We start from the raw sequence: 26244 nt of genomic DNA on the forward strand, positions 1-26244 counted from the left end.
CTTGCCCACCCCAGGCTGCAACTCTGCCTGGAAAGCCCTCTGCCCTTCTCTCCTTCTCACTCATCCCTAAGGAGGCTGCTTAGATGTCACCTCCACCAAGTAGCTCCTCCTCTGTGCTTTCCTTTTAATCATCCTATTGGCACTGCACATAGTAGGGTGCTGAGAAGAAGCTGGGAATGGGCTGCATCCTCACAGCGAACCAAGCAGATCTCTAAAGCCCTCTTTACAGTTTAATACCCTGGAGCTACTGCAGCACAAGATTCCTTTTATCGTCTGTGAAAATGGAAGACCCCTGCCTCCCTCACTGTCCCTAGCAGGGCTGCCTCACTGCTTCTGAGATCGTGGAATGTCCTAGCTACCAGCTTTTTTCTCCTACCACCACCACCAGTCCTCCCTGCACTGATGTTCCAGAGCCAGGGAAATCTGTCCTCAAAGGCCCAGCTCAGCACTGGAGCTCAAAGAAATTGGTCCCCTGGCTCTAGGTGTGTTCGTCATGACAACTCAGAGTCTCCCCTGCAGCTGGCAGCTGCTCTTCCCCTTGGTCTGGACGCTAGGCAGCCTCAGCTCACAGGCATGTGACGGTCATATCAGTGTGTGTGTGGGGGGGGCGGTTCAACACATGAGCTTTGGAGTCATACAGACTGGGGTGTCAATAATTAGGGTGCCACTTGCAGCCTGTGAGACACCTGTGGAACCCTCAGTCCCCTGAGTTCTCTGAGCCTCAGTTTTCTCATCTATCAAATGGAGATATTAGGAGGGCACATCCCACAGACTGAGAAAATGCGTGCAGGGTGTTCCCAGAGTGCATCATCAGGCAGGAGGAAGCGCCGTGCTGAGCCCTCGCTCCTGCTGATGAGGCTGCGGCTGCACGGATCTGACATCAGTTCCTCAAGGACTGGAAACCATGGCAGGGCTGGTACACCAAGCAGTGAGCCAGGGAAGGAAGGCAACCTCCCGTTCCATACGGGTTCAGGGACGCCTTTAATTCCCCCTACACTTCCAACCCCATTGTGCAAACACAGCCATGAGGCTCCTCAAGAGTGGGACCCAGACAGGGGTCTGCCCAGAACACAAGCTGCCGGAGCTATAACTAAGCCACAGCTAAGCCCTTTCTCTAGTTTAAACCCAACACCACCCTCACTCATTTGACAGAGGAGGAAAGCTGAGGCTCAGAGAGGTTAAGTACTTTGCCTAAGGTCACACTGCTAGGAGGTGTCTGGATACTTCCTTTTGCCTGGCATAATTACTCCAGGAGGTGGAGACTGGCAAGTTTTCTAAATTTGGGGTGTGTGGGGCCAGAGCTGGGACAATCCTCTGAGTTCCAATTAACTAGTGGGGTGGATAAAAAGAGAGGCACTGCAGAGACATGGCAACCCTGAGATCTCAGAGGACTGGGATGGCCATGGAGGCTTCCGGGTGGAGGAGAGGGCCCACGCCTAGCCTTGAAGGATGGTTAGACTACACTTGCCAGGGAGGTCCAGAATGGCTTTTTTCCAAGAAGTGGTAACAACAATCACAAAGACCCAGAAGTGGGAGCAAGCCAAGCTAGGCTGGTCAAGAGGCCGTGAGAAGCTGACACCAAATGTCAAAATGTTGCTGGGAAATCCCCTGTATATCTGGTAGTCCATTTAACAATTCACCCATTTTAGGGGAAGCTGAAGGAATGAAGAACTGAGACTTTGTTGCTCCTCACTAAATTTCCCACTCTCTGTGTGCCCCTTCCCTGCTGCAACAATGGAGAAAAGCATGCACTATCTGCAAATCCCTGCTAAAAGCCTTTCTGTATTGACTTGCCCGCTGTCTCCTTAGAGAAGAAAGAAATTTGCCAACTGGGACCCCCGAGAGGCTACACACACACACACACACACACACACACACACACACAATTCATGGTCTCAGAGGAATTACTATTTTTGAGGAAAAGTGATACCAGGAGACAGGACACACCTTTCTCTGACAAGGGTCCCAACTGCCAGGAGCAAGCCCTCCCAGTGTCAACCACTCCCAGTCTCCAGGACAGCAGAGCCAGCTTAGGGCCCAGACCATTCAGGCAACTGACAGATCTCCTTCAAGCAGTGAGGGTGACAGCTGGGCACATCGGAGCCTTAAATTTGACAGAGGATAAAATGGACAAAACAGCTATCTTGACAGACCTCTTTCGGCATCCTGAAACTTCCAAATATAAAATAATTAAAGTTTTGCCCAAGAATGAAGGCAGCCCTAGGTGTGTCAGATCCTGAGACAAGGAGGCAGATAAGTGACTATGTCATAACACAGAGGGCCTTCGTGTTGTTCAAGACGGTGGCAGGATGGAAGGGCTGGAATGGCGAGAGAAGCCTAGCTGCAGAAAGGGCAGGTGTATTTGGGGCAGTGGAGGAGATGGCCCTGGCTGCAGCGCAAGTGGGTTTGGCAGGGCAAGAGGAAGAGATGGATCTATAGAAGGAGGCTGGGCCCAGGGTGTGAACTGCAGACTGAAGGTCTGTTTTTTGTCCTATTGGTTTGGGAGCAAGTGGGACAGGGTCAGGGTTGTAGTGCAGTGAGCAGGAGGGACAGAAGCTCTATCTGAATGATACCTTAGTAGCCTCAGTTTCCTCTTCTGCTCCCTTTCCCCTTCCCTGGTACATCCAAATGCCCTCAGCCTCATGCCCCTCCCTGTAGAGTTTCCACTCCACAGTGGGAATGAAGAGAAGGAGTTGGGCCAACTGAAGCCAGAGGTGGGGAGTTGGGGGATAGGGAGTGAATGGAGCATCTCATCTTTCTGTCCCTGCTCCTGGCAGCAAGCAGCTCTGCAGACCCCAAGAAGCTGCGGGCTGGACAGGCCGCCATGGGTAGGGTCTCCAGCAAGGGGGTCAGGGTGCCAGGCAGCCAGAGTACCCAGAGCAGCAGCACCCTCCTGGAGCAGTCAAGGTGATGCAGCTTCTATTTCAGGAGTTTGCTCCAAAGCAGGGTTTCAATGGGGTGGCAGTTTTGTCCCCTAGGAGACATCTGGCAATGTCTGGAGACATTTTGAGTTGGCACAACTGAGAAGTGGGGTGCTACTGACACTAGAGGGTAGACATCAGGGATGTTGTTACTATCCTACAATGCATGAGATAGCTCCCCACAAGAAAAGAATTATCTTGTCCAAAATGTCAGTAGAGGTGAGGTTGGGAAACCTTGCTCCAAAGGATCTATTCTCAGACAAATCAGAGTGGCAGGAGGCCCTGGATCTCGGGCAGGCATGGTCTTCCCTTTCTTTCTCTTCACCAACTGGCTGCTGATTCCAAGAGTCCTTATGCCACCCATTCCCTGGGCTTCTTCCCTAACCACCTATCCCAGGTGATCATCTCCTCCCAGAACCAGTGTCCTAAGAGTGACACTTCCCAAAAGGGCAGGGACAGTAGGGTTATGGGACAGGGAGGATGCAAATGTCAGGTCAGAGGGCTTTGGCATCCCTGCCACCCCCACTTGACCCCATGGAGCAATAAAGGTTTTGTATAGGAGCTTCTGTTGGTGTCTGCGCTTCAGACAACCCGGCTCTTGGAGGCTTGAGGTATGACTGTCACAAGCCAGTTGGGGGGCACCAGGAGTGGTGAACTGCCCATGCAACTGCTGAGATGCCAGGAACTTTGAGAAATCCATAGTTCTTCCCCCCCCCCCCCCCCAGCCATCTAGAGAATAGCCAGGTTTAGCCACCTCCCACCCAGCCTTGTGAGCATGTGTCTGAGTGTGTGTGTACAGGCATACATCCAGACAGGACAGGAAAGTACAGGATTCACTAGCTTTGGGAATCAGTCGCTCACTTCCACCTGTCCATGGGCCCACTCTCCAGGGACTCCAGTTCAACATTCTCCAAAGCCAGTGACCTCTCCTTTCAACCGTTGCCTAAGGGGCGTGATGTGATGGGTGGCAGCCTTTATGTGCAACCAAACTGCGAGCCATAGGCAACAGGGGAAAGACTTTCCGAGTCAGAGGTGCGAACTCAGCTGTGACCCCCAGCAACACCACTGGCTTACTCATCACCTCACCTGTCCACTTCCTCACCCTGAAAATGAGGTCATTACAGCTACCATTCGAGACAGCTCACTATGCGCCAGGCACCTTACATGCATGTAATTCTCACAATAACTCTGTAAGAATTTTTAGTATCATCATGATACAGGCGAGAAAATGAAGAGAAAGTGATTTGCCCAAGGTCACACAGCCAGCACGTGGCAGAGCTGGGATTGGTTCCCAGGACTGCACAACACCAGGCTGCCTTCAAAGGGAAGGCAGAAGCTCTCGGGGACCATGCGGCAAGGCGAGGGTGTCACTGATTCGTGGTGGAAACTCAGGTTAGGTGACTGTCCCCAGCCCGGTGGGCCCATAGTGCCAAGGGCCACCAGGCAGATGCTGCTGTAAACACTCCTGAGACCTGTAGCCAAAAGCTGCTGCTGCTGCTGCCTGGGCAGGCCAGGCCCTGACAAAAATAGAATGGTCTCTCAGGTCCCCCCCCTGACAGCAGAGCGGGCAGGCTGCTCTCTGTGCCCCACTGCCTCCTCTCCCCACCTCTTCTTCTGCCCCGTCCCGCCCCTCCTCTGGCCCTCTCCCTTCCCTTCCAGGGCAGGAGACAGGCCTCTACAAGGAACAGAGATTTTAAGACGTTCACCTCGGGAGGGAGAAGACTGTTAGGCTGATACCCAGTAGGCATGTTTCAAGTTTCGGTGGGGCTGCAACCAGGGGGAAGGTCCTGACCTCAACATCCCCACCCAGCTCCCTCCTACAGAGGGAGCTGTCAACCTCCACAACCCACCCGGGAAATGAGTGGGACCGAGGCCCAAATTTGGCCAACTTTTCCACCCCTTGCAATTCAGTCTGGACCCCCACCCCCACCCCCACCCCACTCCCAGCTGTCTTTCGACTGTTGGCAACACTGCGCGATTCCATTTGCCGGTGGGGGGGTCTCTGAGGTCTGCTTCAAGCCCTCCGAGGGACCGCGGGGATCGCGGGAACAGGGCAGCGCTTGGCCTGTCCTAGACTAGTCCTGGAGGCCAGGACAAGCGCTTCAAGATCCCGCAGGAGGAGCGGGGAGGGGGAGCTCTGGAACCGGTCGCCTCTGCCGGCTGCGGCCTCTGGTGCAGGTCACGACTCGGCCCGGGGATTTCCTTTCAAAGGTGACTTAGAACAGCTTCATCAGGGTAGCGCCCTCCCGGGCGGGCCCTAATGGCGTGTTTGGCAGAGTCAGCGAAACGCGGCGCCCAGCGGCTTGGGCGGCGAGGGAGCGCCCTCTCCCGCGCCCTCGCCCTCTCCCGCGCCGGGCAGCGGCACGCACGGGGCCATTTGCAGCGCAGGCAACCTCGCGAGCGGCCGCGGAGCGCCGGCCGGGAGAGAGGCGGCATCATGGAGCTGAAGAAGGACAGCAACGCCGTGTCCATCGACATGCTGCTGATAGTGCACTCGGAGAAGCGGCGCGCTGCGCAGGGCACGCACTCGGACCGGCAGGCGGACCCGGGCGCGCTGCTGCTGCAGCACCGAGGAGGTAACGTGCGCTCGGCCCGGGCCCCCGGCAGCCGGGGCACCTCGGCCTCCTCGCCCCAAGGCCCGCCCGCCGGGGGGCGCCCCACGCGACCCCGAGCGAGGTCAGCGAACCCAACCTTCTCCCCACGGCTGCCTGCTCCTCCGCGCCGTGGCACCGGCGTCCGGTGGCAACGCGTAGCCGCGTGATTGCCCCAGATTTGACTCCCCGTGCATGCCTGAGGGTGATTCCGTGCGCGCCGTCACCCCTGGGAGCCTGTTGCCTCCCACTTCGTGAAGGGTGCAGGTCAGGTTTTAAAGATGCTCTGGAAGAAGGAGGGAGAATTTCAGGCCAGATCCCTGTGTGGCCCGAGTCCTGCTCCCCAACAGGGCACACGGCAGGGGACTGGGGACCAGAGGAATCTGTGAGTGGACCTGTGCTGGAGAAGAAGCAGAGCTTCAAGAAGGGACTCCCTTTACGATCTTGCACAGCTCATGGCCTCAGTTTCCCATTTTTGAGCCACTCTCCCTGGCTTGTACAGATAGAAGGCATAAAAGGTGTAAAAGGGACACAGTCGTGGGTAGGGTGAGAGTTGAAATCTGACACCCCACCACCCCCATTTTGACTATCCCTTAGTTTTAGTTGTCTTACAGACTTTAGGGGAAGGTAGGCTGGTGAACTCAAGTGACTATTTACGGAGTGATGTCAGAAAGCCGGACCCAGGCCTCTATTCTCCAGGGGACTTGACACGATATATAGAAATTATAGATGGATAATAATGGAGGTTTAAATAAGCTCCTCAGGAGTCTGGGAACTTTGGGGTCTCAGATCCATGGGATGAAGCTCTCAGGGGCCCTTGCGGAGGCTGGCATAAGGGTGCACTAGGCTGACTGTGCGCCAGTTCTTGGGAGCAGGCCAATTCTTGACAGGCCACACAATAAAATGGCTCCCACCTCCCCCTCCTGCCCCAGCACCAGAGACCCTGTTTCTGCTGCTCTTCTGTCCCCAACTTTTGTGTCCCGTTAAACCCTGTGTGCAGTTAACATCCACCTCATACCTACCCTGCTAAAGCAATGGTGCCTTGGATGGCCTTGCCCCTGCCGGCCATATAGGCTGGATCTGCCCCCAAAATCCCTGGGGGACCTCTTGGGGAGGCAGGCAGGGTAAGAAATAACTTCCGGAGGGCTGAAAGGTTGACAGGAGCTCTGGTCTTGGGAGAGATTTGGGGGCCAGGAGTTGTTTTGATTAGTTGGTTCTTTAGTTCTCAGAGATGATCCTGGAAGGAGGGGAAATTACACCCATAGTACTTGTAATCAGCAGAGGTCATGGGCTCCTTTATGGAAATGAGCTACTCCTATCCATGCCCCGGAGTCCAGAAGGCCTCTCCCAGTGTGTGGCAGGACCAGAAGCTCCTTCTGAGACCCAGTTCCATGCTAGCCCTCAAGTCCCACCCTCCCAGTACCCCTCTGTTCATATCTCTCCTTAGAGCTCTGACACTGTATAGAGTAGGGGAGGGATGCAGAGAAGCCAGGTATTGGGGCTGCCTTGAGAGGTGCCTGCTGCCTAGCACAGACCCCCGTGATCCCAGACCAGTGTACATCACATTCATGGCTATGACTCCGGGAAAACAACCCCTGCTTACTGAGTCCTTTCTGCTGATTTTCTTCTCCAGCTATTTTCCTGGTGGAGGCTTCTCCAAGACTGTATGACAGAGAGAGGCCTGTGTCACTTACTCACAGTTTTGTGCACCAGAGCAGAGAAAAAGGAGAGTGCTTGCCTCCAAGGTCTACTGGGCAGTGATGATGTCCAGGCAACCCCCAGCTAAGCAGCTTGCAGGTCCACTGCTCACAACACAGGCCAAGGGAAGGAAGAGTCAGAACAAAGCCAGCTTCTTCCAAGGCCTCCCTTTTGTGTGCAAGATCTGAAATAATCCCATGCCCACCTCCAGGCGGCTTCTCTTGGTCCACAGTTGGGGAGCAGATAGTCCTCAGCTCTGCAAAGGGGGAGGGCCTATCTTCAAGTCAGCAAAGAGTGAAGCACAGTTACTGTCATATGGCAAAGAACTGGGTGAAGTACAAAGCAAGTGGCACTTCTGCTGTGGCCTTGTGACTAGAAAGGAGTTGGAGGGATGAGGAGAGTGTGGACAAGCTGGGTCTCCAGACATTTTGGCTTGCAAAGCCAGAGTACACTCTCTCCAATTCCCTGTGGTGTCCTAACATTTTCCAAGCCATTTCCTTAGAATAGCGCTTCTTGTAAATATGAAAGCCCTCATCCCCTAGCAGAGAGGAGAGTTCTTGTATCTCCTGGCAGTGGAGGAGGTAGCCTAAAGAACTGAAGTCTTCGGTTTTATCCCAAAAGTCCATGCAAATTGTGCATTCCCCTCAATAAACTGTGTCAGTGAAAGCTCCAAGTAGTAAGCCACTGACACTGGCTGTAGAGGACTCTGCAGGAAAGAAGGATGTTACAAAGGGATTGGGGGCCTCTGAGTGATTTAAAGGGCTGGAGAACCAGGCTGGAGGCGAGCTTCTAGAAACAGTGTCCCAAAGTGTGCCGTATAGCTGATCTGGTGAGGAAACCCCCACTGCCATCAAGGAGCAATAGATGCTCCTTCAGTGCCAGGAATTTGATTTTATTGCAGCCACTACCACTGCCAGAATGTATGCTAGTTCTGTGCCAGGAACTCGACCTTGCAGTCACCACTTCCACCCGCTGCCAGAAAGAGAGTTTCGGTTCCCTTCCCTATTGCATCACTAGGTCCCAAGATGGAGTCACACAAAAGTGCATCTAATTGGCCATGGCCAGGCCACACATGTCCCTGCTCTAGCTGCAAGGGAGCCTGGGAACACAAGTAGCTGGCATTTTTGGTCCCCCCCCCCCCCCCCCGCAACCTCTGAAGACAAGACCCTAAAAGCAGAGACTTCACTAAGTTCAGAAACAGGCAGACAAAATGAATGGTAAATGTCTTCTAAAATACCGTTTATGCGATGGGGATGTGGGAGCAGAAAATGGGCATCCATATTGTAAAAATTCTCCCTGGTGATCCTGATAACCAACCCTCCACCTTTGAAAGCTACTGTTTTAACGCTTCAGAAAATGTTGTAAAATTTGAGGGTTGTATCCATTCTCCAAGAGCATCTTACTCACTAGGATCCCAAGAGAGCCGAGTTCCAACAGCCCTACTCTAACCCAGATAACTCTGCCCCTACTACATCCCCCACTTTGCCTGGGACCCTCCACCACAGAGTCTCATGCCAATCCTTGTTATTTCTCAGGATTCCAGGGTGTTGGAAACGGAATCCGAAGATGGCAGAAATTAGAAGGAAACAATCTTCATGGTAAATCTTTTTCATTTTACTTTCTTTTCAGTCTCTGGAATTCAACACATTGAAAAAGGACTGGTTTCACTCATTCATTCATTTGAAGACTGGCCCCTAGATGTTTAATCGCTCAGAAAGTTGCCACTCATGACTCAGCCAGGCCTCTAGGGCCACTGTGACCCTGGAAAGTTTTCCACTTGTTTTCCTGGAGGAAAAGGGCCCCTGTTTTCCTGGAGGCTTCCTGGGTGGGAAGCCATGTTGTATGTTTGCACACCCACTCGTTTGCTGGCCTGGGTGAGCTATAGGGACTGGCTTGGCATCATTTTGGATGGTGAGGTTTGACTGTGTTCCCATGGGAAACAGAGCTGCCTGGGCCATGCAGAGCACCGATCTTTTTAAAAAATGTCCAGAACAGAAAGGACAGTGGCCTGCCTTGGGATAAAGGCTTGGGAGATGCCAGTCAAGGGTTCTGCAGCTGCGTGCTGGTCTGGGACCCAGAAGACAACAAGGAAGGTCTGAGTGAAGCTGGCTTCCAAAGCCTTCTCTCTCTGATGCTGGTGTCTGTCACCCTGCAGACCCAGGATCTCCCTGGGAATGCCGTGAGTGGGCAGGCTCTAATGGGCCTCATTTGGTGCCCTCCAGATATTCACAGTCCAGTGTCCAGGGACAAACATCACTGAAACTGCTCTGTGGTCGAGTGAGAATTCTAATAGAATCAGACTTCTACTCCCAGACCCCCAATGGGGGCTCTGTCAGGTCCTGGCTGTGTGAGCCCCCAGATCAGATGACTGGCTCATCAAATGCCAGGCTCCGTGACCCTCTACAAATGGGAAAACTCAGTTCTGGAGCATTCGGTTCAGTGAGTGGACAAGACCAAATCTATGCCCTGCCACTCTTCTGTGGCTTTTGAAAGGGAAAGGTGACGTCCTAAAAGTAAATTCATTCTTTCATTCCCTCAACAAATATCTGTAGTACTTCTTTTGTGCCAGCCATGGTTCTGATTGTTAGGGATATGAACAGATAGTCATGAATCCCTGCCCGTGTGGGGCTGCATTAAACTGCCTATAATCATAACACCATTCACTTCAGTAGAGTCTTGACTCCCTGGGGTTGAGCAGCTTGCTGCGTCCCCTACCCAGTGCATATGTAGCAGTCATCGTCAACCTGCCACCCCACCCCTGCCCCAGAGACCATCCCTCTGTAGCATGGCTGACAGGCATGCATGGGTGCAGTAGCTTCTTTGACCTTGCTGTCAGAGTCGGTGGGATGGTAGACATGCCAGCTTTAGCTCTAGTGAAGCGGATGCCAAAGTTAGCAAAACCGTGCTGTGGGCATGTGAGAATTATAAGAATCTGATCTCCAGAGACTTGTTGGCCACAGAAATACCTACCAACCTGTGCAGGGTATCCATGCTAAGCCGGTGGGTGAGTGGGTGAGTGGGCAAGCCCACCTAGGTGGAAGGAAACAGACACGGCCTCCCCACTTGTGGCAGCTCTCTCTTACCTTGCCTAGAATGTGTGGAATTGATCTTATGGCTTCTCTGGCATGTTATTACATCCAAAGAGGATTTAAATATATTGAATTCAGCCTTTTTTTGGTTTACCATCTTCAGTGCTCCTGTTTGGGGGAAGGGTAGAGGAAAAATACCACAAACCACCAAGTGGCACAGTAACTATTTCGAGACTATTACAAAACTCTTCTAAAAGACATGAAGTGGGACTCAGTCCAGTGTGTGTCAGCCAATAAAGTGGATGATTAAAGTGGCTCTTACAAAACTATCCAGAGAACTAAGAGTCTGGGGGAAATGCAGGGCTGGAGAGAGGCTCTACAGAGACCCTGAGCCTGGAAAAGATGATCATTCTGCCACTCCACCCATATATGTAATTTAAAATAAAATTTCATGTATTTTTCAAATGACATGCATGTGTGCAGAAATTAAACTAGCTTCTGTCTGTGTTTTCTGATGGTAAGATTCTGGGTGGAGGTATGGAGGCTGGTCTTTTCTCACTTCTGCCTTGCTGGTGCCCAAGGCACCCAGCCCTTGTAACTGGACGGCTTTCATCCAAGAAGGAAGTGGCTAATGGCTCGTGCTGGTGCAGTGTGCGCAAACGTGGCCAAACATGGCGTTGATCCGAAAGGGCACATTTTCCCCTCTTGCTGTCTCATGCACTCAGTGGGCTGGGGCGTTGGCAAGGCAGGGGCGGGGGAGTGGGGAAAGCCTAGAGCGCTCCAGACTTTTCTCTGTGGCAGGTGTTTGGGCCGACTCCCCTCTTCTCCCCAAAGCTTGCCCAGCAACTGGCTTCCCCTGCTGTGATTGGCTGCTTTCCTTGGTCCTGGCCGAACTCTGCCTAGCAGCACAGGGACTGCCATCCAACAGCTACAGGGAAACCAGTTGTGCAGCCCCGACTATAAATACCTCGCAGCAGCTGTGCCAGCCAATCACCCTCCTCGAGGATTCCCTTCCCAGATCCTTTTCTTCCCTGGGCCAGCTGAGCGGAGATGCGGCCAGCTGTACCCGCAGGAGGTGGCCTCCCTCTCCTCGCCCGAGTCTGGCCTGGGGCTCCGGCCCAGCGTACCACCTCACCCTGGTTTGGCACACACCATGCGTCTGGCTCTCCCCTGACTGACAGTGGCCTAGGGAGCTGGGGGGCCTGCTCTTAGGGGAAGGCTGGTCCATGCAGGCTTCTCCAGGAAGCAAGACCCTGCCTGGTGGATCACAAGTCCAGCCCAGCTCGGTGCTCCACCCACCCACCTTTGTTGGCTTCTGCTTGGGCCCAGGCGTGGGAAGCATTGAGTAGCAGCTCTGGTTGGGTGCACAAGGGGTGTCATCTGAATGGCACCCTGTTCAGGCCAGGGCCCGAAAGGCATGCTCGCTTGCAGGCCACTGCACCATGGGGAAGCCCTGTCCACGGCGGGCCCAACGGCCTTTCTGCACACCACCAGGAGGCCAGGGGGAGGAGATGGCAGGCCAGGGTAGTGGCAGTGGGCAAGCCCCCTGCTGCCACAATCCTGTCCCTTTCCCGGACCTTCTTCCCCACTCTCTGAAGCAGAGATTCAAGGGTAGTCTCAGTAAGACCAGGCCATGTGGGTGTAAAGGAGCAGAGTAGGAATGGTTGTGCTTGCCAAGGGAGGAACAGGTAGGCCTGTGTTCCCCCTTCACAGCCATCTTTCAACAGCAGCCTGATGTCACTAGGCTCTGAGGACAGCTCTATGTCCCAGGGCCATAAATATCCTTAGTATGTGAAGACGGCGTGCACATGGCTGGTGCCCTGCAAATTTTGTGGAACTGAAGCAAGTTGCAAATCACCTCAGCTCCTAAGGTGGAGTAGGAGGAAGGTTGCCTGTTCTGTGTCCTGGAGGCTGAGCCAGGAGTCAGGGAGCCTGGGGTTCAAGTCCTGGATCTGAGCCTTCCTAGCTGTGGGCCCTTGGCAAAAACATTGACCTAACTGCAGGCTCCTCGCTGGTTAAAATAGGGCTAAGAACGGTCCTAGTTTCCCAGCTGCTATGGCAAATACTGCACAAGGGGTTGGCTTAACAACAGTAATTTATTGGTTTATGGGTTTAGAAGCTAGAACACTTGCTTCTGCAGGGGTTGGTCGTATTCTGGCTGGCTGGCAATCTTTGGTTTCCTTGGCTTTCCCATCCCCTGGCCATGTCTTCTTTATCTTCTGGATTCCCACTGACTTCTGGCTTCTACCTGTGACCTTCCCTTCTGTGTACAATTTCTTTTGCTTGTAAAGACTTACATCATATTGGACTAAGGCCCACCCTTATTCAGTTTGGGCACACCTTAACTAATAACATTTTCAAAGGTCCTTTTTACATATGGATTCACTTCCACAGAACCAGGGACCTGATTCACACCCCCAAGGACATTTGTGCCTTTTGTGGGAGACATGATTCAATCCCCACCGCCCACCCCCTCCACCAAGAACCTCCCTGCCTGTCCCTTCAGAGAAAGAGTGAAGGTCAGTGAGGCATCCCTGAATGGGCGAGTGCTGTGGAAACCGTGCCTGGTGACACCAAAACTGGGGGCTGTGGTTATGTAGATCATGGGTGGCTTCACCAGCCTGCTCTGGAAGAAACCCAACCTGTGCTGAGGTGTGAGGGGTGTGTGCACACAGGCCCCGGTCATTTCCCTTGGCATGCATGTGTGTGAACATGATGGCTCACACCTGTGCACACCAGGGGTGTGTGTGTGTGTGTGTGTGTGTGTGTGCTCATGTGGGTGTGCATGTGTTGAGGCTCAGGCTGTGGATGGGCTTGGCCCCACCAGCCCACCCCTCCTGCAGACACACATAGTTCCCTGCTGTGCCCAGGGAAAATCCCACCATGGTCCCAGTGGTCACCTCGGGCTTCTCTGTCTTCCTTACACAGGAAACCTGGCAGAGAAACTGCACCCTCAGCAGACCCAGGTCATCACGTCGCATGACAACCAAGGTAAGTGATTGGCTGCTACCCACGGCCTCTGCTCCAGTGGCTGCCTGCTGGGATCTGCTCTCTCTTCAAGAGACTGCATCGTGTGCAGAGCTCAGACTGTGGGAGCAGGGGCCTCTCTGCCCCGTGGATGCTGCAAGGGGTGCCCTGTCCTCTCCCCACATCCCATGGGAAGCAGTGAGTGGCTGCATAGTCTCAGAGGATTGGTAAATAAAGTCCTTGGGTCACAGAGCCCGTGGCTTTCATCATCATCATCATTGCATCGTCACAGCTTGCATTCGTTGAGTGTTGCATGAAGCCGTTTCCATTATTTTCATGTAAATTGAACTTCACAGCAATTCCCATGAGGACATTGAGGCTTGGAAAGGTTGTCCTGTGCCCAAGATCACTTAGCAATCCAGACTCAGGTCCGGGGCGACCTGACACCCACCCCCCTTCTAAGGCCCCAGCTGTTAACCCTCCCACGGCTCTGGTCCCGCAGCTCCCCTGGATGCCAGCCTCCGCCTGCTGGGTCGTGATGTCCATGCCTTCCCTCCCTGAGCCACCGCGGTTCCTTGGCCTCTGCTCCTGACACCAAGCCTTCCCAGGCCATTGCACTCATGGCATGTTTGCCTCGGCCAGGGAGGGAGGCGGGGTGAGAGTGCCCTTCCTTGGGAATTCTCACATTGCCAGAACAAGTTCTGAGGCCTCTGGAGGCAAGTGAGGGCATCATGGCTCTGGATACTGGGAACAGTCAGCCAGATCCCAAAACATGAGAGGGGTCAAGACAGAAGGGCCCCACGGCCATGTCTGGAGGCAAGTGCAGGTTAGAAACCCACCCCCACTCCACCTTCACCCCACCTTGGCTTCCTGCTCTGCCTTAAAGACCAGGGGCCTGTGTCTGAGAGTTCTCACAGGCTCAGCCATAGATTTCAACAAGATTTCCCCACCATTGCTCTCAGCACTGATGTCTAGCCTGTAAGGAAATCATCCAATTACATGCAGAACGGAAGTTATGAACCCCTGAAGCAGGGGGCCTCTGGTGGGCCTTAGGGTCTGAGCCTCTCCATGAATTTCTGTCTGAAACACCAGGCTAATCCAGCAGCTCCACAGAAAAGATCTGGTTCACTGTGCAGGAAGGGCCTATAAACACGGGTTTACCAGCAAAAGGAAGCCAGCTCTCTTTGTAGTCCGGATCAATATTCCTTTAGGCCAGAATTCCTGGGAATATGACTCCAGGGCAGGCCTCAGGGACCCCGTGGTGGTTGGAAGCAGCCCACCAAGACCTGCCACCCTCCCTGAGCACCCCAAGGATAAGCCCAGGGCACCACTGCTTCTGTGAAATGGACCCAGCAGCTCAGGGCTCTGCACAAAACAAGAATAAGAGGTATCTCCTGTAACGAGAGTGTGTGGCCACTTACCTCATTTAATTCTCACCACACCCCCAGGAGGGGGTCGTGGTGTTGCGCCCGTTTGCACATGAGAAAGCTGAGACTGGGGGTGCTGTGGTCACAGAGGTGGGTGCCCCTGGCAGCCTCAGCACTGCACCACCTCCCCTCCTGTTTCAGTTTGCTAAAGCTGACGAAATGCGATGTACCAGAAATGAGTTCACTTTTACAATGGGGATCTATTAACTTACAAGCTTACAGTTCTGAGGCTGTGAAAATGTCCAAATCAAGACATCAACAGGACGATGCCTGGACTCTGAAGACTGGCTGCTGGCATGCTCAGCTCCTCTGCCACATGGGAAGGCACATGGGCGTTTGCTGGTCTCTCCCTGCTGTCTTGGGTTTTGTTGCTTCCAGCTTCTGACCTCAGTGGCTTCCTCTCTGAGCTTCTGTGAGGTTCTGTCTTTTAGCTTCTTTTTTTAGCTTCTCTGGGGCTTCTTTCCTGCGGGCTTCTCTGTGTGTGTCTCTGAATTTCATCTCTTTTATAAGAGGATGAAGTCTCACCTGGGGCATGCCTCAACTGAAATAATCTAATCAAAAGGTCCCACCCACAACAGGTCCACACCCACAGGAATGGATTCACTTTAAGAACATGATCTTTTCTGGGGTACATACTGCTTCAGACCATCACACATCCCTCCCCGTAGCGTTGGGGGCCTGGAAGGGCCTCACCTCACACATCCCTTGCTTTCCACAGCAGAGGCTCCTGCCTGAGTCTGGCTCGTGTGCGCCCCTCACATGCCTCCCTCCACGCATCCCAGGCTTCCAGATGGCCTTGGGCATCCTAAGAGCAGGACAGAGTCCTTTGCCGGTCTGGGATGGGACATACATGGCAGGACTCCTGCGGGAGCCTGGGCTGCAGCCTAGCCAGAGTTCCCACCATCTGCAGTCCATTTCTTCTGCAAAAACCAGGTCCTGTGTTTTGTGAACAAAATAGACTTCTGTTCTCATGGAGCTGACATCTTAATGAGGGTAGACAGACAATTACAAATCAGTAAAATAGTGTGTCACATAAGGCTTTGGGAAAAAAATAAAGCAGGAGGAGGATAGGGTGTATGTGTGTATGCAGGGAGGGGGGTGTATTAGTACCCTTTGACTATTGTAACAAGGTCCCACAAATTTGGTAGCTTAAAACATCATAAATTTATTTTTTTACAGCTCTGGAGGCCAGAAATCCAAAATCAGTTTAACCAGACAAGGTGTCTACCGGGCTGATACCTTCTGGAGGCTCTAGAGGAGAATCTGTTTTTGCATCTTCCAGCTTCTGCTGGCTGCCAGCATTCCTTGGCTTGTGGCCGCATCTCTCCAATCTCCACTGCCACCTCCTCTTCTGTAGTCAAATCTCCCTCTGCCTCCCTCTTATAAGAACATATAATGGCATTTAGACCCACCCAGATCATCCAGGATAATCTCTACATTTTGAAGACCTTAACTTAATCACATCTTTAAAATCCCTTTTGCCCTATAAGGTGACATTCACAGGTTCCAGGATATGGACATCTTTGAGGGTTACTATTCAGCTTATCACTGGGGGCAATTTAAAATAGAGTGGAGCTGAGAAAGCCCCTCACTGAGAAGGTGACATTTGAGTAAGGAAGGAGGTGAGGGAGCAGCCGTATGGGTATCTGGAAAAGAACATCCAGCAGCGGGGAGCAACAAGAAGGCCCCAAGGCAGGAGTGTTCAGGGATCAGGAGGAGGTGACAGTGGCTGGAGCAGCTGAGCCAGGTGAGAGAAGGTGAGTCAGAGAGGTCTCAGACAGATGTTGCAGGGCCTGGGAGACTGCCCTCAGTATGCTGGCTTTAGAAGTCATTAGCTGCTGCCATGGCAGCCTTCTATGGGTGGAGAATAAACAGAAGGGGGCGGGAGGAAGCAGGAGGGCCCCTTAAGAGGCACTGTGATTGTCCAAGCAAGAGAGGGTTGCCAGTGTTGTGGATTTGGGGTGTAAAAAGAGGAGAGGAGTCAAGGTTGGGGACCTGAGCAGCATGAGGGTGAAGATGGGGAAGATGCAGGATGAGCAAGTCAGGGGAAGAACAAGAGGGATTCAGAGGTGGCCTCACTGAGGTTGGTGCCAGCTCCAAGAGACCACATGCTGTTATTTTGGATGATAGTGATCAGGAACATTCCATGTGCCACTTTCCTACTCATCCAGTGAGCCTTGAACTTCATGGGCCATGCTCTGTGAACCATGCCAGCCCTAGAGAAGCTTCCTCTGAAGCTCTCTGTATCACAGCACAAACAGTCACCAGAGGTGGATACTCAGTGTGCACAAGACATTGATCTAAGCCCTTTACCTGGCTCACCTCATTTAATCCCACAACCACCTTCCATGGTAGATTATCATCTCCATTTTGCAGTCAAGGAAATTGAGGCTCAGGGAGGTTTAAATGACTTGCCTGGAGAGTGCTGGGCCTGGGAGTTGAACCCACGCCAACGTCCTCCCAAAGCCTGTGGGCTTAACCACTCTCCATACCACCTCCTGTCTACATGGCAAGACCAATCTGGTAGGGCTGACCTAGGGCTGATCTTCCCCTACCCTCTGACAGGCCAGATGGGATGATATTGGGGTGTCTACAGGAATCCAAGCTTTTGGTCAGAACTTGTCTCTCAGAGTAGTTCAGCTTTTTTTCCACTCCTCCTCCATTCAATGGTAGGCTTTGTGCAATAGATTTCAAGAAATCTTAGCTCCTCATGTGGAAGGGGGCCCTAGGAAGATTAACCTGAAATAGGCTTGTGGGTTGTATCAGAAGAGAGTGATCACTGGGAACCCCTGTGATGTCATGCCCCAAAAGTTATTTTTGAGGAGTCACTTTTCTGTTGGGGCTTCCATCCTCCTAGGTCATCAACACTTAGCCCCATGCAAACACTCTGTGAAGCATCCTTCTTTGATTTTTCACACAGTAGGGCCAACTGTCGTGTTTCTGAACCTGAGACATCCTATGGAGCTCCTTTACACAGGAGGAGGTTAAGAAATCAGGAAGTGCCCTGTGTTTGCAAAAGCCTATTGGAAGTCCCAGAAAGTCAGGGCTGCAAGAGAGGCCCCTCATCACACACACTGGCGGGTGCCCAGAAGTCTCAGCCCTGAGCTCCGGCGCACTCATTGTCATCTCATAACTAGAGCTGCTATGAAAGTGTGGGGCTTTCATGCTGCGCCCAGCAGTATCCAGTGAGGGCAAGGCCCCATCGGTGTCCTACAGAGCTGGACCGTCCCCTGCCGCCACCTAGCACACTGTTGCCAGGATGCCACAGCTCACCACATCCTGCACTAAGGCTGACTGCTGCATACTGGGCAGAAGCCACAGCACGGCTTTGTTGAATTCCTAGCCAGGGTCTAAGGGTGTTTTAAAATTACAAATGCTTTACTTGAGGTTTTCCTGACTCTCAGCTATTGCACGAAAAAATTCCAAGGTAAAGACTCAAGGTTGTAAATGTGTCAGCCTGATACAGAATGAGTTAATGAACACTTTTAGTTAGTGGTGGCAAATACCTGACACAAATCCTGTGGCTCCTACACAAATACACAGACACACACGCGTGCATGCACTTGCACTCACACACACTTACACATATGCCGGGCAGTCCTTGTTAGCTAGTCAAAGTTCCAGGCAGCCACTTGCAATCACTCAGAGTTAATGAACAAAATGAAACCTGTTCGCCATCCCTGCATTAGATATTCTGAGCAAATTAGGGCTTTTGACAAATCCTGATTCAACCCTAAAGAGGCTTGGAAAGAAGCTGTCAGGTGGTAAAAACCTCCTGACAGGGTAAAAGGAAGTGTTTGCCTGTGTGCATTTTCATGTCTGAGAGGTTAAGGAAAAGGAAGCAGAGCTGATGGGATCTAGGAAAATGGTCTGGGAGCTACTTCTTGGGATTAGCAGTAACTGTCATTAATAAGTTTTTATTGAGAGAATCAAAGCTGCAAACTCAGAAATGTTATTGGGGTGACAACTGGCAGAGCCGGGAAGGGCACCGTAAGAGAGACCAGCCAGCTGACCACAAGCTTTTCCAGTCCCAGGAAAACTCCAGTCCAGTTTTAGTTTCCCAACTGCCAAATCAAGTATCATACAATGGGTTGGCTAAAGCAACAAAAGCTTATTGGCTCCCAGTTTTGAGGCTAGGAAAAGTCCAAAGTGGAGACATCGATAAGGCGAGGCTTTCTCCCCAAAGACTATGCATTCTGGGGCTGGCTGCTGGTGATCCTTGGTCCTTGGCTTTTCTGTCACATGATGGAGTCCTCTCCTTTCTCTTCCAAGTTCCACTGACTTCCAGCTTCTTGCTTCCCTGTGGCTTTTTCCCTGTGGCCTTTTCTATAAGGCCTCCAATAATAGGATTGAGAGCCATCCTGATTCAGTTGGTCATACCTTAACTAAAAATGGCGTTTTGCAAAGGTCCTATTTACAATGGCTTCACACATGGGAACTGATTAAGATTAAGGACATGTTTCTTTTCTGGGGTGCATAGTTCAACCTACCACAGCCTCCTGTAGGTTGTACTTAGGGTTTAGTTCTTACTTTATATTTTGCTCCAAATGAAATTCTATAAAGATAGTTGGGGATTGTTCAAATTCATATTTTTCTTGAATTAGGAGTTTGATTTGATAAAGGAATGCCATTGTGGGCAAACTCTCTACTTCTTGCCTTTCTGAACCATGAGGCCATGTTGTAAATCCTGCTCCCCTTGATACTGTGTGCCCAGGCCCAGGCCCAGTTCCTAGAGCCAGGTAAACCTCTGCAGGTGCCAGTGCACTCCCAGACCCCTAAATGACAGCAGAATCACATGGCCACACAGGTGAGGGAGTCCAGGGAGCGTGGCCACCTTCCTTAGGTGAGGGCTGGCCGACACCACTGCTCTGGGGCAGAGCCGGCCACTGGGACTGAAGGAGACACTAGCCATCAGCCCCCGGCTGAGATGGGAGATGGAAGAGGCATTGCAGAAAGGAGAGCAGGGATTAGAAATAGGGTTGGGTGGAACTTCCAGGCCATCACCATGATCTGAGCATGACTGTACCTCCAACTCAGAAGAGTTTTCATAGCATTGTGGTTTTCAGCTGACTGATTCTTTCACAAAGAGACATGGCTGAGTTGGGAGTGGTCAGAAGTACCTGGACATTGAAAAAGTTTGTTGTTGAGCCCTAAACTAATAAGTTGTTCAATTTTGTAGCTTCTCTAAGCTTATGGAAATTGTTCTAGTCCAGAATTTTCCAAACTGTGTTCCACAAAAAAGAAAAAAAGGTTCCATAGAACCATTTGGCAAATACTAGGTCAAGCAGACTTCTTTGCTGCAGGACTTGTCAGAGCATTGTTTATCGTGACCTTCGTATGTATGGGGGTGGGTCATGGGCATTTCCCACTTCTTTTCTCACAAGGCATCTTACAGCCTAGTACCACTCGGCACCCACTTTGAAAAACACCTTGGTGTGTTTCAGGTGGAGAAAGTGAAAGGAAAAGAGAGCAGGCCCGTGCCTCATGCACCATGAGAAGACACTCGGAAGTATGTGCTGCCGATGGAGATAGCAATTGACTCTATGACCAGGACTAAATTATACCTAGAACTCAGAAATGCATAAAGTAAAATTTATATTGTACAGTCATATGGCTGATTTTCTTTGACAGGTCTTACAAAAATCAATAAGGAAAAAATAACACATCAGTAGGAAAATAGGCAAGTTGAAAAATAAGAATTTACAGTGAGAAATAAATATAGGAAAAGAATACCACACTGGAAATTAAAGAAATAGTTAAAAACAATAATGAGATATCATTATTCCTTGATAATAATTCAAAGGATCTATAAAATCCAATGCTGGAGAATGAATCAGCTATATTCACTGACATGTAAAGATTTAATGAAGAAAGAAGATTGCCAAAAGCATGTAATCCTGCTTTGGATTTTAAAATGTAGAAAGGAAGCCTGAAAAGATTTTCACTTTCTACTTTATATCTTTCTGTATCATCCAAGTTTTCATTTTACTTCTGCTTGGGATTTTTGTTTGGTTGGTATTTTTGTTTTTATTTTAAGTTTAATTTTTAAATTAACATACAGTCAAATTGAATTTTTCAGTGTACAATGCTATGAGTTTTCATATATGTATCAGTTCATGTAACCGCCCACAAGATCAGGATACCAAGGAGTTCCATCACCCAAAAGGGTTCTCTTGTGTGGCTTCTTTGTACTCATTCCCTCCTCACCCCTGACAGACACTGATCTGTTTTCCATTGCTATTGCTTTGCTTTTTCTAAAATGTCACCCATGTTGTTGTATGTATTTAGAAATTCCCTTTATGTTGCTAAGAAGTATTCCTCGATATGGCTGTGCCCCAGGTTATCTATCTATTCACCCACTGATGGACATTTAGGTTGTTTCCAGTTTGGGACAATTAGGAATAGAGCTGCTATAAATATTTGAGTATAGATTTTTGTGGGAACGTAAGTTTTCATTTCTCTGGGAGAAATGCCCAAGGGTGCAATTGCTGGGTGATATGGTGAAGACATGTTTTGGCTTTATAAGAAACTGCCAAACTATTTTCCAGAGTGTCTGTGCCATTTCACATTCCCACCAGCAATATATGACAGATTCGGTTTTTCCACATCCTTGTCAGCATATGGTATATTATTGCTATTTTTTATTTTTGCTCTTCTAATAGGTGTGTAGTGATGTTGCATTGTGGTTTTAATTTCTATTTCCCTAATGGCTAATGATGTTGAACATCTTTTCACATATTTATTTGCCACCTGTATCTCTTCTTTGTTGAAATACCTGTTTGTGTCTCTTACCCATTTTCTAATTGGATTGTCTTTGCACCTTTGAAAAAAATCAATTTGTCATATTTGTGTGGATCTATTCCTTGACCCTCTATTCTGTTCCTTTGATTTATATGTCTATCCCTTAGCTAAGGTCACACTATCATGATCACTGTAGCTATACAGTACATATTAAAATCAGATGGAGTCCTCCAACCTTTTTTTTCAAAATTGGTTTTGCTATTCTACTTCCTGTGCTTTTTGATAGAAATTTTAGAATCACCTTATTTATATCTACACAATCCCTCCAGGGATTTTGATTGTAATTGCATTAAATCTATAGTTCAACTTAGGGATAATTGCTGACTTCACAATGTTTAGCCTTCCAATCCATGAATATGTTACGTCTCCCCATTTATGTAAGTCTCCTTTGATTTGTTGAATCATATTTTGTAGTTTTCAGTGAACAGTTCCTGTCTGTATTCTTTTAAATTTATACCTAAGTATTTCATTTTTGGAGCTATGTAAAATGGTATTTTTAAATTCAATTTCCAGTTGTCCATGCCAATATATAGAAATGTGATGGACTTTTGTGTGCTGACCTTGAATCCTGTGACTCTGATAAACTCACTTATTAGTTCCAGGAGCTTTTCTTGTAGATTTCTTGGGGTTTTCTATGTAGATAGAATGTCATCTGTGAATAGGGACAGTTTCATTTCTTGCTTTCCAATATGTATGACTTTTATTTCTTGTTCTTGTCTTATTGCACTGGGTAGAACTTTTAGTACAATGCTTATTAAGAGCAGTGAGAATGGAAACACCTGTCTTGTTCCCAGTCTCAAGGGGAAAGCATTCAATTTTTCACCATTAAATGTGCTGTTAGCTATAGAAGCTTTTTAGATCCACTCTTCCAGGTTAATGATGTTCCCTTATATTCCTGGTTTGTTAAGCATTTTTATCATGATTGGATGTTAAATTTTGGCTTTTTCTGCATCAACTGATAAGAAATTGTGGTTTTTGCTCTTTGGAGTGTTAATATGATGAATTACATTAATTGACTTTTAGAATATTGAACCAATCTCACATTCCCAAGATAAACTGCTCTTGGTTTGATGTATTGTTCTTTTACTATGTTGCTGGATTTGATTTTCTAATATTTTGTTGAGGAATTTTGTATTTATATTCATGAGGGACATTAATCTGTAGTGTTCTTTTATTATACAGTCTTCATCTAGTTTTGGTATCAGATTGATGTTGGATTCAAAATGAATAAGAAGTGTTCAATCCCCTTATGTTTTCTGAAGGAGATTGTGAATAATTGGTGTCATTTCTTTTTAAATGTTTGTTAGAATTCTCCATTGAAACCATCTGGACCTAGATTCTTTTGAAATGTTTTTGATTATGAATTTATTTTTTAAAATCAATATAGGAATATTCCTGTTATATACTAGAATGAGTTTTGGTGGTTTCTGGCTTTCAAAAACATTGGTCCATTTCATCTAAGTTGTAGAATTTTTGTGCATAGTTGTCTGTAGTATTCTCTTGTTTTTCTTTTAATATCTGTGGCTCTGTAGTGATATCTCCTTTTCATTCCTGATATTGGCAATTTTCATGTTATCTCCTTTTTTCTTGATCTCTCTGGCTAGAGCTTTATCAATTTTACCGATATTTTCAAAGAACCAGCTTTTGGTTTCATTGAATATTCTCTATTGTTACTCTGTTTTTAATTCCACTGAAGTATTCTCTTATCTATATTGTTTCCTTTCTTCTGCTTAGTTTGGATTTAATTTTCTATTCTTTCTCTAGCTTTTCAGAGTGGAAGCTTAGGTTGTTGATTCGAGACCTTTCTTCTTTTCTAATCTAAGCATTTATTGCTATAGAATTCCCTCTAAAAACTGCTTTAGCTTCATTCCACACATTTTGACATAGTGTATTTTTCTTTTCATTCAGTTCAAAACATTTTCTAATTTCCCTTCAGACTTCTCTTTGATCCCTGATTATTAGAAGTACATTGTTTAATTTCCAAGTGTGAGGAGATTTTCCAGCTATCTTTCTGATTTTTACTTCTAGTTTAATTCCATCAGAGAGCAATTTGTATGATTTCAATGCTTCTAAATGTCTTAAGGTTGGTTTTATGACCCAGGATATGGTTCAACTTGATGAATTCTGTGGGCAGCTGAAACAAATATGAATTCTGCTGTTACTGGATGGAATATTCCTTAAACATCAAGAAGATCCTGTTAGTTGATAGTTTTTGTCCAATTCTTCTATTCTTTGCTGGTTTTACTGCCTACTAATTCTATCAGTTACTGAGAGAGAAGTGTTGAAGTCCCCACCTATAATTGTGGATTTGTACATTCTTCCTTTCAGTTCTATCAGTTTTTGCTCCATGTATTTTACAGCTTTGTTGTTTCATGTGTACATATTTAAGATTATTATGACCCTTTTATCATTATCATTTCTCTATCCTTGATATTTTCCTTGTTCTGAACTCTACTTTGCTGATATTGACAGAGCAACTCCAGCTTTCTTTTGATCCTTTTTTTTTTCTTTTTTCACTTTTAACCTGCCTGTATTATTATGTTTAAATTTGGATTCTTATAGACAACATGTAGTTGGATCTTGCTTATTTATCCTTTCTGATCATCTCTATTTTTTAAATTAGTGTGTTTAGACCATTTACATTTAATGTAATTATCGATATGTTTGGATTTTGGTCCTCTATTTTATTAACGTTTGTTTTCTGCTGGTCTCATCTGTTTTGCTTCTACGTTTCCCCTTCTTTGTTCCTACCATCTTTATTATTTTTGTACCTTCAAGAAGTACTTTAAAACTTAACTATTAAATTTTTTACTTTATCTTCTTTGTATAGATCCTTATATATAGCTCCTTTTTAGTATGTATGTAAATACATACTTAACTTTTCACTAATTAATCATTTACCATTTCAAGTAGAATGAGGAAATCTTGCCTCTATATATAGGTACCTTAATGCTCCCAACTTCATGTTATGGTTGTTATAAGTTTTACATATACATTTCAAAAGCCCCATCAGACATTATAATTATTACTTTCAAATGTCATTCATATTTTAAAGACCTTAAGAGAAGAATAATAGACTGTTATATTTATCTAAATATTAACCATCTCTGTTGCTCTTCCAATTTTTCCCTCTGATATCATTTCTGTTGTACCTGAAGAAATTTCCTTTAGCATTTCTTTTAGCGCAATTCCACTGGTAATGATTGCTTTAGTTTTACTTCATCTGAGAATGCCTTTATTATGCCTTCATTCTTGAATGATATTTTCACTGGATATGTAATTCTGAGTTGACAGTTCATTTCTCTCAGCACTTTGAAAATGTTGTTCCACTTTCTTCTGGACTCTAGGGTTTCTGATGAGAAGGCAGCATTTCTGTATGTAATGTACCACTTTTCATTGGCTACTTTCAATATTTTTTCCTTTTTTTCAGTGGTTTGATTATGATTGTCTGGGTTTGGATTTTTTTTTATGTTTATCCTGTTTGGGGTTTGCTGAGCTTCTTGAACTGTAAGTTTATGTCTTTGCCAAATTTTGAAGTTTTCAGCCATTATTTCTTCAAATATTTTTCTACAGCACACTAATGTATCCTCTCCTTGTGGGACTCCTATGACATGAATGCTAGAACTCTTGATATTGTCACTCAGGTCCCTGGGACTCTGTTCATTTTTTCAATCTTTTTCATCTTTGCTGTTCATACAGGGAAATTTCCATTGATTTGTCTTTAAATTCACTGACTCTTTCCTCTGTCATGTCCATTCTGCCATTGAACATATCCAAAGAGTTTGTTCAGTTACTATATTTCTCAGTTCTAAAATTTCCAATTTTTTCATTATTTGTTTCTTTGCTATTTTGCTGACACTTTGTATCTTTCCATTTCTTTCAAGATTCATTACCCTCAGTTCTAGGAACATGGTTATCATAGCTGTTTTTAAAGTCTTTGTCTGATAATCCCAAAATCTGTATCATCATAGGGTTGGCATCTATTGAATATCTTTTCCCTTCTGGATTGAGATGCTTTTGGATCCTCCTATGCTGAGTAATTTTGGATTGTAACCTTCCCAGTGCTACACAGATCTGCCTGCATGTGCACCACCCAGTGGCCAGTCTGGGACCTGGATGTGGTTCTGCTCCATGGTTGAGTTCCCAGAGACTGGAACATGATGTTTAGGATGAGATCCCCACATGCCCAACTTGGAGATGAGGCAGGAGTTCATCTACAACTTTATGGAACTGTGAGCTCCTTCCCTCTAACAAACACTTCCCAGTCATCCAGTCCAACATCTGGAACTTTAGTTTCCCAATTCTTCCATGCACTTCACACACACACACCTGTATCCAGGGCCAATCAGTGGAGGACAGAGAGAGGAAAGGCAATGAGTATCTGTGTCCATGCTCTATGGGTCATAGCTCCTCTGCTAAGAGAGAATGATTACCCCCCTCAAAGTCTAAAGTTACTGCCTGGCCACCACCATCCCTGTTGCCACAGCTCCCTAAAGAATTGCCTGGGAGCTGAGTTAGGAGAGAAGAGAAAAAAGGGAAAACAAACAATACAATAACCAGAGATTTTGTCCCTCTCTGACCTGAGAGGTCCCCTTCCTCACTCCCCAGGCCAGAACGAGAAAGCTTCTCCTGGCTCATTGTCTCTGCACCATTGGGTGCTTCCAGGCCTTGAGCTGCCTTTGAGACCAGGCTAGGTGATAGCAGAGGAAGCAGGGAGAGGAGAGGTGGGGAGCGGGGAAAGGGAAACCACTGCCAATTTGGCAGTACCTCAAATTCTAGTCTTCCTCAATCTTCCTTCTACTATTTACTT

General features: G+C 48.1%; 1 protein-coding gene across 1 annotated transcript in view; it reads left to right on the forward strand.

The window, feature by feature from the left end:
- The first annotated feature begins 5358 nt into the window (after positions 1–5358).
- Positions 5359–26244, forward strand: part of KY (kyphoscoliosis peptidase) — a 48709-nt gene continuing 27823 nt past the window's right edge. Inside the window, exons 1-3 of the mRNA XM_037828057.1 lie at positions 5359–5497; positions 8746–8808; positions 13168–13230. Of these exons, the coding sequence (XP_037683985.1) occupies positions 5359–5497; positions 8746–8808; positions 13168–13230 (265 nt within the window). The remainder of the gene's footprint in view (positions 5498–8745; positions 8809–13167; positions 13231–26244) is intronic.

Source organism: Choloepus didactylus, chromosome 1 (assembly GCF_015220235.1).
Source record: "Choloepus didactylus isolate mChoDid1 chromosome 1, mChoDid1.pri, whole genome shotgun sequence".
Taxonomy (NCBI): domain Eukaryota; kingdom Metazoa; phylum Chordata; class Mammalia; order Pilosa; family Megalonychidae; genus Choloepus; species Choloepus didactylus.